This window comes from Macaca fascicularis, chromosome 20, assembly GCF_037993035.2.
Source record: "Macaca fascicularis isolate 582-1 chromosome 20, T2T-MFA8v1.1".
Classification (NCBI taxonomy): Eukaryota; Metazoa; Chordata; class Mammalia; order Primates; family Cercopithecidae; genus Macaca; species Macaca fascicularis.
This window is the reverse complement of record NC_088394.1, coordinates 44,006,078-44,024,566: the sequence shown is the minus strand read 5'-3', so window position 1 is coordinate 44,024,566 and position 18,489 is coordinate 44,006,078. Positions and strand designations below refer to the sequence as shown.

Genomic DNA, 18,489 nt, shown 5'->3' with positions numbered 1-18,489 from the left:
AAGAACCCTGCCAGGGGAGGAGCCATTCCTGAATCAACTCTGCATCAGGTCAGGGGAGGGGCCAGTGGTCAATGGGACGCCACCCTTGGGTCATTGAAGGCAGAGCGACTGGTCAGGGAGCCTTGGACGTAGCACTCGCCACCCCTGGCCTTGTCCCAGCGACACCAGCAGTGCCTGTGGAAACAGCCCAGGGCAGCGGTGCTTGCGGTCTTTCTCACCCAGCTACTTCTGAGCTTTGCACCAACAGGTATCAGCACACAGTCCGCGTCTGTGGCCTGCAGAAGGACCTGAGCAACCTCCCCTATGGAGACCTGACTGAGGTGAGCAGGGCTGGGAGCGCAAGCCCACTGTTGCTGCACACAGTACATTTGCTCAGGTCCAAAGGGCTGAGGCCAGCAAGCCCCGGTTCCACATCCAGATGCCCCAAGAACGTGTGGGCAAAGCTCAGGTTCCACCCGTTCTGAATTCTCCCTCTGGATCTATACTTGCTGGATGTCACAGTGGATGTGACACCAAGCTTACTGGTGTTTGGCACAGTGTAGTCACTTCTTGGGGCTACTCCCAATCTGCCTGTCATCTTAGGAAGGGTTTCTGGTGAAAACTGCTTCCTCATCCCGAGGGCCGGCTCTGTCCTCCAAACCAGGGCCCCTTCTTGCCTCACTGGCTCTGCCCAGGCCAGGAGTATGGGGGTCACCTCTAAACATTGCCCCCTGGGGTGCTTGTCCAAAGTGCTAGCTCCATCCTGGGCTGAGCCTGCCACCCCAAGAGACCCAGGGAGTCACCTTGCCATCTCAGGTCCCCACCCTTCTTATGCCCTCTGCACAATGTTCCTCACCTTGCCCAGGAGCCCCAGAGGAGACCAGAAGGCTAAGGCTTTCTGAGGAAAGGCCAGTTTGGGGTGTCTTTCTCTATTGGTGCCCTCAGTCTGCCTCCCCAAGGGAATGGCCGTGAAGCCTTCCTGGCCTGCATCTGAGACCTCCCACACTGCAGCCCTGGTTCACCCTTCCAGGCCGTGCTCCTACCTGCCTGCCAAAGTGTCCACTCACCTCCTAGCCTCTAAGTCTCTGCTCCTGTGGCATCACTACCCTTTGAGTTTCAACCCCAGATCTACCTCCTTAAGGAAGGCTTTCCCAAGTCCCACCACCTGAATAATTTGCTCCAAAGAACTCTGTTGATGCTTCTCAGCAGGCACTTGTGAAATTCTGCTTGCTGCTGCTATTATGTACATAACTAACCTGCCCACCGTGGAGCTCCCCAGGGAGAGGGGACTTCTCTTGTCCAGCTTGTGTGTCCCACCCCGTGCCTAGCTCAATGCCTGGCTGAACACGTGGGGTTCACTTTGGGTTCCATTGGATAGAATCACCTACAGTAAGCAATCATCCTTTCCGTAAATATTTGCTGAGCATCTATTCTGTGCCCAGCGTGGTGCCAGGCCTTAGGGTAGTGATGATGAACTAGGAAGTCAAGGCTTATCTCTCCACAGTGCGTAGAGTTGCCTAGGGATGGGATAGTTGCTCTCCAAATAAATAAAATAGGGAACTCCCTTTTCCATCTGCACCCAACCACGTTTCCCTCTGGTTCACTGCTGCATTCTCCCCAGCTCTCTGCTCACCCAATTCCCTTTGGTGGTAATAATGACGTAGCCCCTCCCCGTGGGATCTGCATTGGGCTGGGGTCTTGTGAGACGAGCACCCCTCACTCCTCATGGGAAAGAGCTTTGTCCTAGTTGCCGCTGCCCACCAGGCTTCACCAGGCTTCCTGGAGAGGTAGACAAGTGGAGCACTTCCACTCACCACAGAGTCTCGTGTGACTGGGGGCCCCGTAAGGGGCGGAGGAACTTGGACGAGGTGAGGATCAGTGTGTACATCTTTTCCCTGAGTCCTGAAAAGCTCCAGGAAGCTTCCATTGCCCAAGAACTTCAGGGTGGCCTGACAATAGGCAGTAGCATTGTCGCTGTCCACAGATTGGGGAGCGGGGCCTCAACCTCTCCGGGGGGCAGAGGCAGAGGATCAGCCTGGCCCGCGCCGTCTACTCTGACCGTCAACTCTACCTGCTGGACGACCCCCTGTCGGCCGTGGACGCCCATGTGGGGAAGCACGTCTTTGAGGAGTGCATTAAGAAGACGCTCAGGGGGAAGACAGTCGTCCTGGTGACCCACCAGCTACAGGTGACGGGACATGCAGGATCCAGGAGGTCACGGGATGGGTGTGGCTGGTGTCTGAGGCTCACAGAGCCTCCTATTCTGCCTATATCTGCCTGTCTTCAGCTGGGAATGTGGGGAGGGAGCCAGGGATGCAAGAGACACTCATGATTCCCCAGCCTTCCTGGGTCCCAGGAGGTCCACCTGTTCCACTCTGTGCATGGCCTCAGTGGGGTCAAGACCTTTCCTGCCCCAGAGGGTAGATTCTCTAGAGGCAATTGAGTCCTGCCTGTGGGTGGACTGGGGCACCCTTCCCCCAGTTCTGGGTGCCTGGTAAAAGGATGATTGCTTCCCCCAGTTCTGGGAGCCAGGGAAAGCAATGACGGCCCCACCCTTAATCCAGCAATTCTGGGCAAGCCTGAGGCCAGGGACACCTTGACTGGGGGTGTCAGGGGGTGGCAGACCTCTTAGATGAGGGGCCCAGATGCCCCAGGCATCACACCCCAGGGGAAAAAGGCTGGAAGCCAGGACTTTGAGACTAAGGCTGAGGCTTTGGGGAAGCTCTCTCTGCTCAGGGCCACTGTCGCAGGCTAAGGAGCATGAATCTCACTGAAGAAAGTGACTGGGCTTGACCTGAGTGAATTTGAGAATTTGGCAGGGTGGGAATAGTCCTCGCTGCATTGGTCCCACATAAGGGGTCCTGAATGCCTGGTGGGAATCCAAGAACCTCCTCCTCCCAGGCCAGGTTTCCCTGCTTCCAGACCATCTCCCTCTCTCCTCTTTGAAGGGAATCCCCAGAGATGTGCGAGAGAAGGGGGGCACTGCATGTGTGTGCACATGTGTGTTCATGCGTGCACGTGTGTGTCTCCTTGCCTGATGAGAGATTCCTCGGGATTGACTTATGTTGAAAGGCTTATTGGGGCAGGAGAGCAAGAGTCCCATCTTCTTTACTCTCCTGCTACCTGCAGAGAACATGTTACATAAGGGCCTGGTCTGGAGACAGGAAGCAGGTCTTTGCAAGGGTAAGTCAAGCTGGGGTGGAGAGGGAGGGGCAAATAAGGTTGCCATGGCTATAGGATGCTGCAACCAGCATTTTAGAACCCTCCAGTAGTGGCCAGGAGGACCAGCCTAAAGAGGGGGTTCCTCGAAGACCCTATAAAACCAGGCTTTCCCATTGCTGTGATGCTGCCCCTAGCCTGAGCCGACCTTTGCCCGGGGCTAGAGTTCTGGCCCCGGAATAAGCTCCAGGCATCCGAATTTTGCACATGGGGATTGTCTGGATTTCCTCTGCGTGGGCCTGAGCACCTCCAGGAAGCATCACACTGGGCTGGTGTGGACAAGAGCTCCTAGTTCTTCTTCTGGCCTAGTTCTTCTTCTGAGTTAGGATGGAGGACAAGGTTGGATTTCTTCAAGACCCCCATGAGGTGACTGAGAATGGGCTCTGGCCAAGTCCAGGTGCTAAACCTGGCAGCCCCCCCTCTGCACCTGGAATCTCCCTGGAGACACCCTGCAGCAGGGAGGGCTGTCCTCTGAGGGCTCTGGGGATCCGGAGGGGATACGTCATCCCTGACAGGTGTGGGTCACAGCTGTCCCTCCAGGAGTCCTCATGAGGGGAATCACAACGTCGGTCCTGGTTCAGTCTTTGAAACTGACTGAGCCGTAGTATGACCTCAGGCAGGAGCCATCTTCACACCAGGCCCGTCTGCTCAGATTCCACCTTCCCCTGTCATTTTATCTCACTTTTTGCAAGTTGGAAGAGGCAGGTAGCCACCAGGTGGCACAAGATCTTAGTCCCGCTGTCCCTTGTCAGGGACGATGGAACTCAGAGCCCCCAGACTGGGGCCCGGGGCTTTTCCAGAGCCTATCCCCTCTTCTCTTACTCTCAGGCCCACAGGCAAGCATCTGAGTGGTTGGGATGGGTGATCGCTTTTCTAAGGAAACCAGTGAAAAGAGGCTGGGAGCAGCCACTGAAATCCAACTCAGGGGCAGAGTCGGTGACAGTTTGCAGAACAAAGCTGCTCAAATCGGCCTCATATCTCTGGAGTGAATTGGGGACTTGCTGGCCAGAGGGGGCTCCCTGGGAGCGCCTGGAGCTGGAGTGTGTGCTGTGGCACAGGCAGAAAAGGCCATGGGACTGGAGCAGGCTTATAGTGTCTCCGTTTCCCCATCTGAAATATCAGCCAATAAGACAGAGAGCTGGGCAGTTGGTGGGAGGGAGGCATGAGGGCTGGAACTGTCCAAGCTGTTAGAACTGTTATCATTCAGCCTTTGGGCACCCTCCCAACTCGCCCAATCAAGTATACAATGACCGAACACAGCTACTTCTTTCAGGCTTGTAATCAAGAGCAGCAGAGGTTGATTTGACCTTGGATGAACCGTGCAGTATCAGGGAAGACCTCTGGCCCATACTGCAAAGGCTTCTTTTGGTCAAACCATCTTTAGTCTCAGCATCTTGCCTGCCTCTAGGAGCAGACTTCCTTGATCCTGGTGGGGAGAGCTCTGTGTCTCATTCCAAAATGAAAGGAAAACCCTCTTAGCAGAACTCTTTGATCTCACGAATGATATGGAAGTGAAGGGAATTCAAATTAAAAAAACAGAAGTGCTTTGGGCAAAATATGGGATGCCAGCATTAAATGTAGCTGTGTTTTTATCTCATAGATAAAGCTGGCATAAATTCCTCAGGCCAGGGAATGTGGCCTGTTGCCTGGGGACCACACCATGGTCTGCTTCTCCTGGGCTAAATGGGGATGACGAGGAGGCTTATAATGTTAGAACAGAGAAGGGCCTTCGTGAAGATCATATTTCCCCTCGCTACCAAGTCCTGGCTGTAGTGACTGTCAGTTTTACTTTCCCCAAATCTCCATGATCAGATTTCTATTTATTTATTTATTTATTTATTTATTTATTTATTTATTTGAGACGGAGTCTTGCTCTGTTACCCAGGCTGGAGTGCAGTGGCACCTTGGCTCATTGCAACCTCCGCCTGCCAGGTTCAAGTTATTCTCCTGCCTCAACCTCTTGAGTAGCTGGATTATAGGTGCACACCACCACACCTGGCTAATTTTTGTATTTTTAGTAGAGATTAGGTTTCACCATGTTGGCCAAGTGGGTCTCGAACTCTTGACCTCAGGTGATCCATTGGCCTCAGCCTCCCAAAGTGCCGGGATTACAGGCGTGAGCCATTGCATGCAGCCATGATCAGATTTCTTAGGAAGGCAGCTCATTTAAGGAGCAGTAGCAAAGGAAGATTCAGTGTGCTTCACTGTGACAGCCAAAGGCTGGCGTTTTTTGGACTCATGAGACCTGTGGGTACTAGATGAATGGTTCTCTGCTAGGGGCCAACCTGCCCCCAGGAGGCACTTGGCAATGTCCGGAGACATCATTGCTGGTCACACCTCTGGGATGGGGTGCTACCGACATCTAGTGGGTAGAGGCCAGGGAGGTTGGTAAATATCCTACAACACACAGGACAGCCCCCTCAAACAAAGAATGATCTGGCACCTAAAGTCAACCGTGCTAACTAAGGTTGGAGAGGAGTTTGGCATGGGCTCTCCTTTCCAGGCAGAAGTTCATTGTCGATCACTTACCTCTGCAGTTCTTAGAGTCTTGTGATGAAGTTATTTTATTAGAAGATGGAGAGATTTGTGAAAAGGGAACCCACAAGGAGCTAATGGAGGAGAGAGGGCACTATGCAAAACTGATTCACAACCTGCGAGGATTGCAGTTCAAGGTAACTCACACCTGGGCAGGTGTGGGAGCAACTGGGGAGGAATCCCTCGGGATTTCCTGCCTGGGAGACGTCCTGTCACTTAGCTTTCAGAAGGAATTCCATTTTGTCTCCAGGATCCTGAACACCTTTACAATGCAGCAATGGTGGAAGCCTTCAAGGAGAGCCCCGCTGAGAGGCAGGAAGATGCTGGTATAATCGGTTAGAATCCCATCCCTCTTATTGTCCTTGGCTTGAATGGACACAGATCTCTCTTTATTTCTCACCCTAGTTTTGGCTCCAGGAAATGAGAAAGATGAAGGAAAAGAATCTGAAACAGGCTCAGAATTTGTAGACACAAAAGGTATTTACCACTCATCCCCTTGGTCACATACACTTAAGGATGTATTGGGCATCTACCGTTTGGGATACACACAGTGTAGACACTGTGCATGTCATTTTGCGCAGCCAGAATTGGATGGTCTAGGGTACTGTGTGCCTTGGGGTTCCACCACTTACTAGTTTTGTGACCTTGAGCAAGATACTTGGCCACTCTGAACCTTAGCTTCCTAATCCATAAAATGAGGAAGTAGTACCAACCACAATTTCTGGTAAAGATTAAATGAGAAAATGAACATAAGTGATTCGCATAGTGCCTGACACACAGTGATGCTTAATAGTTATTATGAGCTGGAGAGATCAAAGTAATGCACGGGGATTCATCAGAGGCAAAGGCAGACACAAGAGCTGCTTCCCACTCTTTATGGGGAGCATTGAGAATGGATTATGAAGCAATGAAGAGATTGAGGTGGGATAAGGTTATTCATTCTTTCAACAAATAAAGGTTAAGCATTGACGGTGTGCCCAGTACTAAGCTGGGCTGGGGAGAGCAAGAAGAGATGCCCGTGTTCTCAGGATCTTGTGGTCTGGCGGGGACACAGGCAGATGGGTATCTATGGGAAACCAGTAAGAGTAATGGGGAATTTGGGTGAGAGAAACCAACACGTCAAGGAGGGCTTCACAGAGGGGTGGCCTTTGGACTGGTCCTTCAAGGTTGTATAGGAGTTTGCTGGGGAAACTGCAGTGAGAAGGTGGGAGAGGGTAGAGGGCTTGAGGTTGAGGGCAAGAGGTGATTCCAGGGAGGTGGGGAGACAAGATGTGGAAGATGAGCCTGCTGGGGGCCAGCTGGTCAGGCCACCTCTTCTCCTCCGTAGACACCCTGCCTTCATTCACTCCACATCCCTAGAGCACCTACTCTGTCCCTTGCCCCATGCTGGACACAGAGAGGGCTGGGGTCAATAGTCCTCAAAGTATACACAGCAAGGTGGCTTTCCAAGTTAGAGTTCTGTTTCTCAATGATGCATAGCCGAAAAAACAAAGAAACAAAAAAACTTAGCACATTTCATCAAATTTAAGATGCTATCCATTTTTTAAGGCTACCACCATTTTACCTACCACTTGGAAAGAAAAAAAAAATCTCTGCTAATTAAATGATATGACATACTAGCAAATGGAAGGCACATCCAGATTCCAGAGATGTTACAATGTGGGGGAAAGAAGTGAGCCTTGGAATCGATGAGATCTGGCATCCTCAATGGTGCTTGTGACAAATGCATGCACGTTTGGAAAGGCAACATAGTTTTGCAGTTCCAGAGGCTTCCAGGGCTGAAGTACCCAGATATCTCTTCTGTGATTTTTGGAGAAACCTCCAGGCTGCCCGGGATTTGGGGTCCCGTGGAGAGAGTAATCTCTGTTCCTCACTTCCTCATCACTCACCCCTCTCTGGAAAGGAAAGTGTAATCGTGAAATTTCATGCTGGAGAGAGACGCAGTCCTCAAGGATAAACAACTGGGTTGTCAAGGGCTGTGAAAGGTGGAGGAAGGGAAGACTCGTGAACTGGTTAAAGACAACACTGCCCACCTGCCTGGCATCACAGCGTCTTCTAAGGCACAGCTGAGGCAAACAGAGCATCAGTGGCACTCCTGCCCTGGCCTGCAGGCTGCGAGGTGATGTGACCAGTCCCTTTTGTGCTTCCGGATGCCGTTCATTAGACTCTGCCCACACGCTGAGGCGTCTCCCTCATTTTGCAGTTTCGAGGGAGACACAATAGGCTAAAGTCAGGCTGAACATTTTCAAAGGCGCTCCAGGTTCCCAGGCAGCGAGTGTAATGGTGGCTCTATTCAGCAAGGTGCCTTTGAGGCGTGAAAGCTTTTCCTGTTGGGCCAGGGTGCACAGAATCTGTACGTGGGGTGCCCCCTCTTCTAACTCTATTTATCTCTGTTTATAAAAGCCAAGTATGGTGTATAATTCTGCTTTGGAGTTGACGTTTTCACGCTTCTCTGTGGAGGAGCGGAAGAGACATGCATTCAGTACTGGCTGCTGGGAGCTGCTTTGTCCAGCATCCCTTTTCCTCCAAAATCTTGTTTCCATGAGAACTTGACAGTCATTTTCCCTTCCCCTTGGGGAATGGAAGAACGTGGGACAGACATTGAGGGAATCAGGTGTCCGTGCAGCAGCCAACCTAGGAGTATACGCTGGTTTTCTTCTGCATGGCGTGAGCTCTGAGAACACAGGACCTGCCTCTTTCTTGCTTACTCTGTAGCAGAGGACAAGTGTGCCCTTACCACTTCAGCACCCCTAGCCCCCTCCCAAATGCCACCTCTGCATTCCTTTGCCTGGGGGCTCTTTCTAGGAGTTGCCAGCTACATGTCAAGCTGGAAGTGCAGGAATTAACACCCCCACCCAGGGAGTGGTCTTCACCTTATGGCCAATAGGAATCGGTATAGAAAAATCCCAGATCCCTCTCATCACGTGGAAAAGCCCTGAGTGTGTGTCTACACTGGTTCTGAGATTTCTTCACATGGGATGAAGCCCCAGTGGCCCATAGTGGTTGCCAGCTTGGTGACATGCCTTATTCCCTTTAGCTCCCAAATAAACCTCGTATTCATAGGCTCTTCTTGGGTGCCACTTCTAGGAGAAATAGACCAAGACAACCCTTGCATCCCCCGGACTGAGCATATAGTAGGTGCTTAATAAATATTTCTCAAGAGAATAGAAGCTTACTTCACAGGGCTGTACTGAGGACCAGGTAGCACAAAATGAGCAAAAGTGTGTTGGAAATTTGAGAGCATGGGACGAGTGGAAGGATGTGTCACAGCCCCATTAGCCGTGCTGTGGAGTCCACGGAGGGGCTGTGCCTGGCTCGCTGGGCCCCTGCCCCAGTGGTGAGAGACGTGGCACTTGTGTTTGTCTCCACAGTTCCTGAGCACCAGCTCATCCAGACTGAGTCCCCCCAGGAAGGAACCGTGACCTGGAAAACATATCACACGTACATTAAGGCTTCTGGAGGTTCAGTATAAAACAACGAGTTTCTGGATTTAATTTGCATTTTAAAAAAAATCCTGTCTTAAACTGTTGGGTTCACATTTTATGATTTCTTTAACAATTACTCTCTTTATGGGAGGGCCATTTATCAATGCTTTTATTTTTTCCCCTCCTAAAAACTAACATGTGATAATACAGCCTTTTAAATGGAATCATTCTTCATCTCCACTAAAGCTGCCAGACTCTCTTTTATTGGAGTAGAGTGAGCAGCAGCATGACCCGTACCCTTGCACTCCAGTTGCTCTGTACAACAGTGGCCAGTCCATTGCCAGCCTTCCATACAAGGTTTTCCTTGGTTTCTTTTTCTTTCTTTCCTTTTTTTTTTTTTTGAAGTGGAGTCTCGCTTTGTCATCCAGGCTGGAGTGCAATGGTGCAATCTTGGCTGACTGCAACCTCCAACCTCCGCCTCCCAGGTTCAAGCAATTCTCCTGCCTCAGCCTCCCAAGTAGCTGGGATTACAGGTGCCCGCCACCATGCCTGGCTAATTTTTGTATTTTTAGTAGAGACAAGGTTTCACCATGTTGGCCAGGCTAGTCTCGAACTCCTGACCTCAGGTGATCCACCTGCCTCAGCTTCCCAAAGTGCTGGGATACAGACGTGAGCCACCATGCCCGGCCTTGGCTTGTTTTTAAAGAATACTGAGTCACTGTTATTGAAGTGCACATTGGTGGTTTTTCCAATATGTTCACTGTTTGGACCCATTTTCCAACCAGGTAGAACAGATGTCCCCATGGCTCAGGGCCCCAACACTCAGATATGCCACATCAGTCTAGCAGGTGGTTTCCAGGTGTGCGGATCCTTTTCCTGCAGGTTTTGAATTTCCCATCAGGGTTGGGACCTGAGGAAGGTCAGCCCCTGCCACATGCTCACGTCTGCAGCCCCTTGGGCGTCTCCCCTCCTCTTGCAGGGTACCTCCTTTCTCTCTTCACTGTGTTCCTCTTCCTCCTGATGATTGGCAGCTCTGCCTTCAGCAACTGGTGGCTGGGTCTCTGGTTGGACAAGGGCTCACGGGTGAGTTTCCCTTTGGCATTGGAAGATACCGAGTCTGTGTCTTAGAGTAAAACACTGCTGCCAGAGCATCTGACTGTCCCTGCCACCATGCCATGAGCCCACATGCATCCCCCTGCCCTTTTCAAGAAGTGGAGGTCAGATGCTTACACCACAGGACCCAAGCCCCTGGAATCCCCTTTGGTTTTTCAAGACAAGCAGGGCATAGACACCACTTTCAGATTTTAAAGGGTTGACTAAAGAAGACGTGTGCCCCAGCTTGTCTGGAATCAGGCATGTACAAGATTGGGTCAGTTTCACAGTCTCTCTTGTAAGTTTCCCCCAGGAAAGCCTAACACGGATTTGTGTCTTCCTAAAGAGAAATTGGCATCTTGTTACGGACACTGCCCAGTGCCAGAAGGTCCCACATGTCTCTGCTCCCCAAAGTCGTCTCTGCATGAACAGGACGGGCAAGCATCAGATTCAGGCTCTGCAAATGCCATGGAGCCATGGGGGACCCTTCTCTGCAGGGCCCTTCCTGGGAAGAACTGATGTGTTGACTCTCTCTCGAGCTTGCTGGGAGCTCTCCCAGTTTTTGGCCAATGGTCTCAAAGCTTTCCTGGAGCCCTGGGGAGTGCTGTGGGGTCACTGGCCCATCCTCCAAGATTACATTTGGTACAGCTCTGTTGCTATGACAACCAAAGGGAGGTGGCACTGGGGAGACAGGGGCAGGGGAGAGGCTGCCGGGCACAGCTTTCCAAAGCTAGTCCCAAGGGGAGAGGCTGATGGGTGGCCTGCTCTGTGCAGAAATAGAGAGCCATCTCCGGAATAGACAGATTCTCCCAGATGCCCTCTCACTCACGAAGAGCTGTGTCCTTGGAGGGCCCGAGGTTTGGGATCAGGGTGTAGCCTTCTCACAGGCTTGGTGCTTCCCCAGGAGTCCCACTGCCGTTGGCTGATTAAGCATGCAGCCATGGTGGTTGAACCATGTGTTTGCCCCTGGTGCCCCGGACACTGTGCGTTTGCCCCTGCCCCTACCCTCCCAGACATTCAGCCATGGTGGTTGAACCATGTGTTTGGCCCTTGTGCCTTGGCACAATCAAAGGCATAAGAGTGTCTCCTCTTCAGGCTGGGCCGTCTATCCCTCAACTCCCCAGAGATACTTTTGCTTTCAACGATGTTCATCCATCAGCCACCTCTGGTTTACATTTCCACTGTGACTGTAATCAGCAAAATGGCATTTAGAAGAAAGATACTTGTTTGCTCCCCAAGGGCAGTCTTGACTTTTAGCACACAGCCCAGAGAAAAATGAAACTGCCAATTTCTCAGGGCGAGGAGATGCCGTCTCCCCATAAGTGCTGGCAAAATTGTGTGTTTTCGCTGGGCAGGACAGAGCCACAGATTCTTTGAATCCTCTGAGAGCCACTTGTATTCACTGGGCACCCTCCTCCCCACCAAAGATCCCAGGGCAGTACCCTAGCACCCTCTCAGTTACCCCTTGGGAAAAAGAAAGGGAAGGGACTGTGGAGCTGGCCCGTCATACAGAGAAGCCCCTGAGTCACCCCGAAGGCCTGGTGGCTGCTGCCACACAGCTCAGCATGCTGGAGGTCAGTTCCTGATCCTCTGCCTGAGGGTTACTCCTCCAGCCTTGTAGAATTCTGATTCCCCATTTGCCTCTCTGATCTTCCCAGCCCAGCATTGCTTCTGGTGTCCCGAGGTGCTGTGAGCTTCGGGGATGGCTGCCTGGTGCCCACCTCGTTTCTCTGCTTTGTTTTTCCCACTGACTGTGCTGAGCTCACAGTCAGGTGCCCCTTGGGGTCATGAGTGCCAGCAGGAGGAACCCCGCAAAGCTCAGAGGCCCCAGAAGGGAACAGATTAGATTTAACCAACAAGCCATTGGTTGTGTAGTTTCCCTGATCCTTGCAAGCCCTCTGAAACAGGTGAGGCATATATTTCAATGATTACCTTTAGGGAGAGAGGAAACTGAGGTGTGCAGCATCTCTCTGACTTCTCCAAGGTCCTTCAGCTGGTTGTGGCAGAGCTGGGGCTCTAATGCGAATTTCTCTGATTTGCAAACCCTCTGATTTGAATGAACCCACCTGATTCATTCAAAACACTCATGTCCTTGTTCTTAGTTTCTTCTCTCTGGAAAGATTATCCAGAAAATTCCTGTTCTCCTGGCAGGAATTTATCAATTCTTGGTGCTTCTCTTGTTTTTCTCTGAAGATGACCTGTGGGCCCCAAGGCAACAGGACCACGTGTGAGGTCGGCGCGGTGCTGGCAGACATCGGTCAGCATGTGTACCAGTGGGTGTACGCTGCAAGCATGGTGTCCGTGCTGGTGTTTGGTGTCACCAAAGGCTTCGTCTTCACCAAGACCACACTGATGGCATCCTCCTGTCTGCATGACATGGTGTTTAATAAGGTATGGCCACAAGCATTGCAGGTGTACCCAGTTATTCAGTCAACAAGGTATATGGAGCACCTGCTGTGTGCCAGGCATGGTGCTGGGCTCTGGGGACAGCCAGAGCCCTCATAGAGCTTGCAGTCTAGTCTGGGAAGAGTCTCCCAAATAGCTGATTACCAACTAAAGGTAGATTCCAGGGAGCTGTGGGGGTGGATCATCAGCCCTGAGGCTGGGCCGGGGGGTGGAGGCAGGGGAGGCCACTCCACAGCAGAGAAGTGCAGGCCAAGAAAGCAGCTCCTGCTCCAAAGAGCCCTGAGTGCGACACGGGCCTCAAGAGATCCTTCCAGCCCCCTCCGCATTCCACTGCCATGGTGGGCAGCAGCCAGGGGCTGGGAGGGCCCTGGCTGGAGCATATGGGTGGGGCCCACACTTCGGAGGTAAAGAGACAAAGTGAAACTTGGCTTTTTATTGCCATGGGGCACAAAATTCCTTCCTCTGACAAAGGCATCAGACTCTCCTGTCTCAAGCTGCATCCCAGCTTTGGAGGGGAAGCCTGACCTATAGGGGGTCTCTCGGGGCCTCCGCACAGAGACTGAATCCCCACATTCACGTTCATTCACGGTGGCCGCAAGAAGGGGGTGCATCCTCCCTTTCCCAAGATCACCTGACACACTGTGCTGTGCCCTGGAAAAAAGGTCAGGCCCTGTGCTCACAATTTCACCCCCAGCAGAGCGGCAGGGTTTACTGAGCACCCACCTCGACTCTCTCTACTGTTCTCCACAGATCTTAAAGAGCCCAATGAGCTTCTTTGACACGACTCCCACTGGCAGGCTAATGAACCGTTTTTCCAAGGATATGGATGAGCTGGATGTGAGGCTGCCGTTTCACGCAGAGAACTTTCTGCAGCAGTTCTTTATGGTGGTATTTATTCTCGTGATCTTGGCTGCTGTGTTTCCTGCTGTCCTTTTAGTCGTGGCCGGCCTTGCTGTAGGCTTCTTCATTCTCTTACGGTAGGCCCATGTGCTATTTACACAAGAAAACAACACACACACACACTGACTGGGTATCACGTGATATTGAACATTGAGTGCTTGCTGTCTTCACTGATGGTCTACCATTGATTTTTTGTACTTAGTAAATGCCAGGTGCTAAGTGCTTTGCATACATCTGGCATTTTAGCCTCAGAGCAACCCTGAGAGGTGGAAGTTATTGAAAGATTAAGGCATTGGTCCCAGGCCAAGAAACTAGTAACCATGATTGCCACCTCTCTGCTGATATGTTCCTAACCATGGGGCTCTACTGTTGCTGCTCTGAGCTTTGAGAAATAACCCCCACCCTAACCATGGGTGTGTTTAGAGAAAGGCCTTAGGCAACTTTGCACGTTGTGGGGGCAGGGGTTCCCACTGCAGCTGTGCACACCCACCCTGGGGGAAAGCAGGAGGACAGCCATGACCCCAGCCTCCTAGGACACCCGGCCTGCTCCCCGCTCTTCCTGGGGTGAGCTGGGGTTCCCAGCAGGTAGCATGGTGGGTATTGGGTGAGGGCAAAGGGTTGCAAATCAGAGAAATTCGCATTAGAGCCCCAGCTCTGCCACAACCAGCTGAAGGACCTTGGAGAAGTCAGAGAGATGCTGCACACCTCAGTTTCCTCTCTCCCTAAAGGTAATCATTGAAATATATGCCTCACCTGTTTCAGAGGGCTTGCGAGGATCAGGGAAACTACACAACCAATGGCTTGTTGGTTAAAAAGGGAATAAGCTGTTAGGCAAGAGTTTCCATAAAAATCAATAACTAAAAATAATCATTTATCATGATCCTAGACCTGCCCAGCCAGTGGGATAGTTATTGCAGATCTGAAAGAGAATTCCCCAAATTATAAAATATTCAGCCCACAAACCCTGGACTTGCTTTCACCTGTGCACAGGGTTGTTGGTTTTCACACTCAGATCCTGGTTTTAGAAATAATTGCTGTGGCCACACTGTGGAGGATGAATGGAGCTACAGAAAGGTCAGGGCAGACTATAGGGCGGGAGTCCCTTGAAATCTACAGTCTGTGTGAGAGAATTAATGAGGACCAGAGGTAGGCAGCAGCAGTGGGAACAGAAGAGAGGTGTGGATTTGAGAGTCATTTCCATGGTAGTGTCATTAGGGTTTCACTTCCCACGTCTGGTGGAATTTTGGGTGTCGGGGGATGGGAGAAGCAATGAATGATTTCAAGGTGAAGAGCAACGTGAAGAGAGATACGGGTGATGCAGGAGGAGAAGCAGTTTGGGTAATAAGAATACGAATTTAGTTTCGGATGCTTCAGTTCTGTTCAACAAGTCTGCTGATGGTGTCCATGGACAGTGGCAAATGCGGGTGTGGGGATGTGCTGGCGCAGGAGAGCTGGACTCTGTGCAGGGGCAGGTGTGGCTCTGGGAGCTGACACCGTGCCCTAGGGAGCTGGGAGAGCTGGACTCTTGCTGCTGTCTTCACTGTTCCCGCGGTGACCCTGAGGAAGTGAAATTGTCACCGGTGGAGGGTGTTCAGGTTCTTGACGTCCTGAGCAAAGAATTGGACAAAACGCACAAAGCAAGGAAAGAAGGAAGCAACAAAAACAAAAATGAAAGTACACTCCCACAGGGTGGGAGCAAGCCGAGCATACGGGCTCAAAGGTCAGTTACAGCATTTTCTGGGGTTTAAATACCCTCTAGAGGTTTCCCATTGGCCACTTGGTGTACGCCCCATGCAAATGAAGTAGTGGCCCATGATCAGTATGATTGGTTGCAGAAAGCGACCAATCAGAGGCTGAAGTGAAGTTACAAAGTTACTCCTATACAAACGAAGACTTGGTCTGCCACCAGCCTGATTGGTTGTGGGAGGGGACTAATCAAAGGTACATCTGTCACCCAGAAAAAGGCAGGGGCAGGTGTGCAAGGGGAGTAGCCTTTGAGCCTTTTGTTATGTAGGCGGGGAAAGTTGGGGTTTTCCTTTGGATTTAGTTCTTGGAAATCAGTGTGAATTGGCCTTAGATTCCCTGCCTCCAGACCCCATTCTGCCTCCAAATGAAATGGTCCGAGTCTCCAAACTCAAGGGTTTATTGTGATGACCAAATACAAATAATTTCTGAGAGTCATTTACAGGATAAAAGCAACTCCTGAATGTCATTCTTACAGTGGATTCTTTGGGCTCATGTTCCTTTTTGTCATTCCTGTGTTTGATCATTGCTCCTGTCTGTCCTCCTGTTTATGCAGTTGATTTACTTAGTAAAAGCCCTTTCTCTGCTCTGTACTCACCCTTCTAGCTATAAAGACTGGACAGACCAGAGCTCATCCTGCTTGAATTATCCAAGTGTTTCCAACCAACTCACTTTAGCTCTGCACTAATGAGGCTTCCCTCCTCGCTGCCCTGGGTTTGTTTTAGCTGAGAGTCTGGAGGTTTGATTGTCTTCTCTCTTGGGGGCCAGCCAGCTACTGTACACACCCGAGGTCCCTGGTCTCCTGCTCACCAGGGCTCCTGGAGCTTCCACACAAAGGGGAGCTGCATCCCGTGGGGTTTGGTTTTAAAGTCAACTATAATGATGTTCATTCAAAATTACCTTTGAAAATGCCTTTAGAAGGCCACATGTTGGCAGTTGACACACTGGGTTTTCTTCCAGAGTTAGAACAGATCACTTTTTCTCTGGCTGGGCACTAAAAAGTGGTTGGCTGATACTTAGGGGCTGCGCTGTATGAGAAATTTTGGTTTTTGAAGACTAGAATCATGCCTTGTGGAGCAAGACTTTCCTGATACGAGAAACACTTAGCACCGTGGCCAGACGAGTGCGGCTGACTCATGGTTCTCACGCCCCGCCATTCCCACACCTGGGGCCGGCATCGCTGCAGAATGGCAGGCCCGCTCTTCATCCCCAGTTAGACGGCACCGTCTCTGACTTAAGCACTGTGCTGAGTGCCTAGTTGGCTCTGTATGTGTGAGGGCAAGTCTGATGAGACCTCACTTTGTGGCCCACTTGGCCCCTTTCAATTTTCTTCCAGTATTTTCCACAGAGGAGTCCAGGAGCTCAAGAAGGTGGAGAATGTCAGCCGGTCACCCTGGTTCTCCCACATCACCTCTTCCATGCAGGGCCTGGGCATCATTCATGCCTATGGCAAGAAGGAGAACTGCGTCACCCAGTGAGTCCCACGTGGGGCCCTGCCCCAGGCCCCTATGCTTCATGCCTGACTCCGATGGGGAGGGCACAGGAGGAGGGAAGTCTGGGCTGCTGGGGACTGATTGTAGACAAACAGCTGGAAGAATGAGGAGGGGTCCTTGAAGACACTTGGCCTCACGGCCTCTCTTCCAGCATCTGGGGCCCCAGAAAATGTGAATGAGGGGAGCTTGTTCAATGGCAACCTTGTTTGTTCTATTTTTCATTCTAAAAGTAAAAATGTGTTTGATTCAGGAAGATAGAGCAAAAAAGGAAAAAGAAGAAAAAAAATCACTTATAGCACCCCACAAACCCAAACATATTAATTTTTTTCACATATTTCCTTCTAGTTTTTTTCTTTTTTTCTCTTCATGGAGTCTTCTTTTTCTTCTTAAGTATTTATAATCATTTCTTAAATTTATTTAACAATTTAAAATAGCCTGTTTCATGTTATTACATGTTTCTTGTAAAAATAATTTATAAAGGCCACCTTTCATTTCACTTAGCATTTTCTTCTTTTTAAAATATGGGGACTATGTTAGTAAATCTCTCTGGCATCTTCCAGCTTCACACTTCTATAATATGACATAAAATGTATAAATCAGACTGGGCACGGTGGCTCACGCCTGTAATCCCAGCACTTTGGGAGGCCAAGGCAGGTGGATCATGTGAGGTCAGGAGTTTGAGACCAGCCTGGCCAACATGGCGAAACCCCATCTCTACTAAAAATACAAAAATTAGCTGGGTGTGGTGGTGGACACCTGTCATGTCAGCTACTCGGGAGGCTGAGGCAGGAGAATCACTTAAACCTGGGAGCTGGAGGTTACAGTGAGCCGAGATTGCGCTACTGCACTCCAGCCTGAACGACAGAGTGAGACTCCATCTCAAAAAAAAAAAAAAAAAAAAACAAGGTATAAATCACAGTAGGCTCACTGCAGTAACAATAACCCCAAATCTTAGGGAGTTCACGCAATAAATTTTTACTTTTCCTGATGTCACAATTTAGTGACAGTCCATGGGGCAACAGTAGGGGATTGTACTCCACACTCAGGCATAGTCTGTTTCCATCTGGGGCTCTTCCATCCCAAGGGCCCTGGGGTATTCTCTCGGATCATCTGTGTTGAGCCAGAAGACAAGGGGACCAGGAAGGAGGACCCAGGGGGAATTTTATAGTCCAACCCTAGTAAAGCATCCCAAGATTTCTGCACATTCATTGGCCAGATTGGAGTCACATGGGCTCACCTAACTGCAAGGGAGACTGGGAAATATAGTCTAGCTGTATCCAAAGGAGGAAAAGAAAATGGAGTTTGGTGAATCCATAGCAGCCTTTCCCACATAGATTTTCTATCTTTTCCTTCCTTAAAAAGCTAACACACCCTTCAGAGAGAAAGAATTAGATGTAGTTCTAAAGGGTGCGTTGAATGCATTCTAAGTTTGGAATTGCATTAAATTTATTTATTTATTTATTTTTATTTTTATATTTTGAGACAGAGTCTCACTCTGTCACCCAGGCTGGAGTGCAACGGCATGATCTTGGCTCATTGCAACTTCCGTCTCCCAGGTTCAAGCAATTCTCTTGCCTCAGCCTCCCAAGTAGCTGGGGCCCTGCCAATTTTTGTATTTTTAGTAGAGACAGTGTTTCACTATGTTGGCCAGGCTGGTCTTGAGCTCTTGACCTCAAGTGATCCACCCACATTGGCCT

General features: G+C 50.6%; 1 protein-coding gene across 2 annotated transcripts in view; it reads left to right on the top strand.

Moving 5' to 3' along the window:
• ABCC12 (ATP binding cassette subfamily C member 12) overlaps positions 1–18,489 on the top strand; it is a 62,843-nt gene that overhangs the window by 28,235 nt on the left and 16,119 nt on the right. The window contains exons 12-21 of one of the 2 annotated variants that reach the window (XM_045382197.3): positions 248–320; positions 1,964–2,167; positions 5,736–5,870; positions 5,984–6,068; positions 6,139–6,210; positions 9,105–9,194; positions 10,138–10,241; positions 12,444–12,641; positions 13,407–13,633; positions 16,636–16,773. In XM_045382197.3, the coding sequence (XP_045238132.2) occupies positions 248–320; positions 1,964–2,167; positions 5,736–5,870; positions 5,984–6,068; positions 6,139–6,210; positions 9,105–9,194; positions 10,138–10,241; positions 12,444–12,641; positions 13,407–13,633; positions 16,636–16,773 (1,326 nt within the window). Of the gene's footprint in view, positions 1–247; positions 321–1,963; positions 2,168–5,735; positions 5,871–5,983; positions 6,069–6,138; positions 6,211–8,939; positions 9,195–10,137; positions 10,242–12,443; positions 12,642–13,406; positions 13,634–16,635; positions 16,774–18,489 lie in introns of those variants that run through there. The other variant, XM_065536826.2, reaches the window with a different exon arrangement.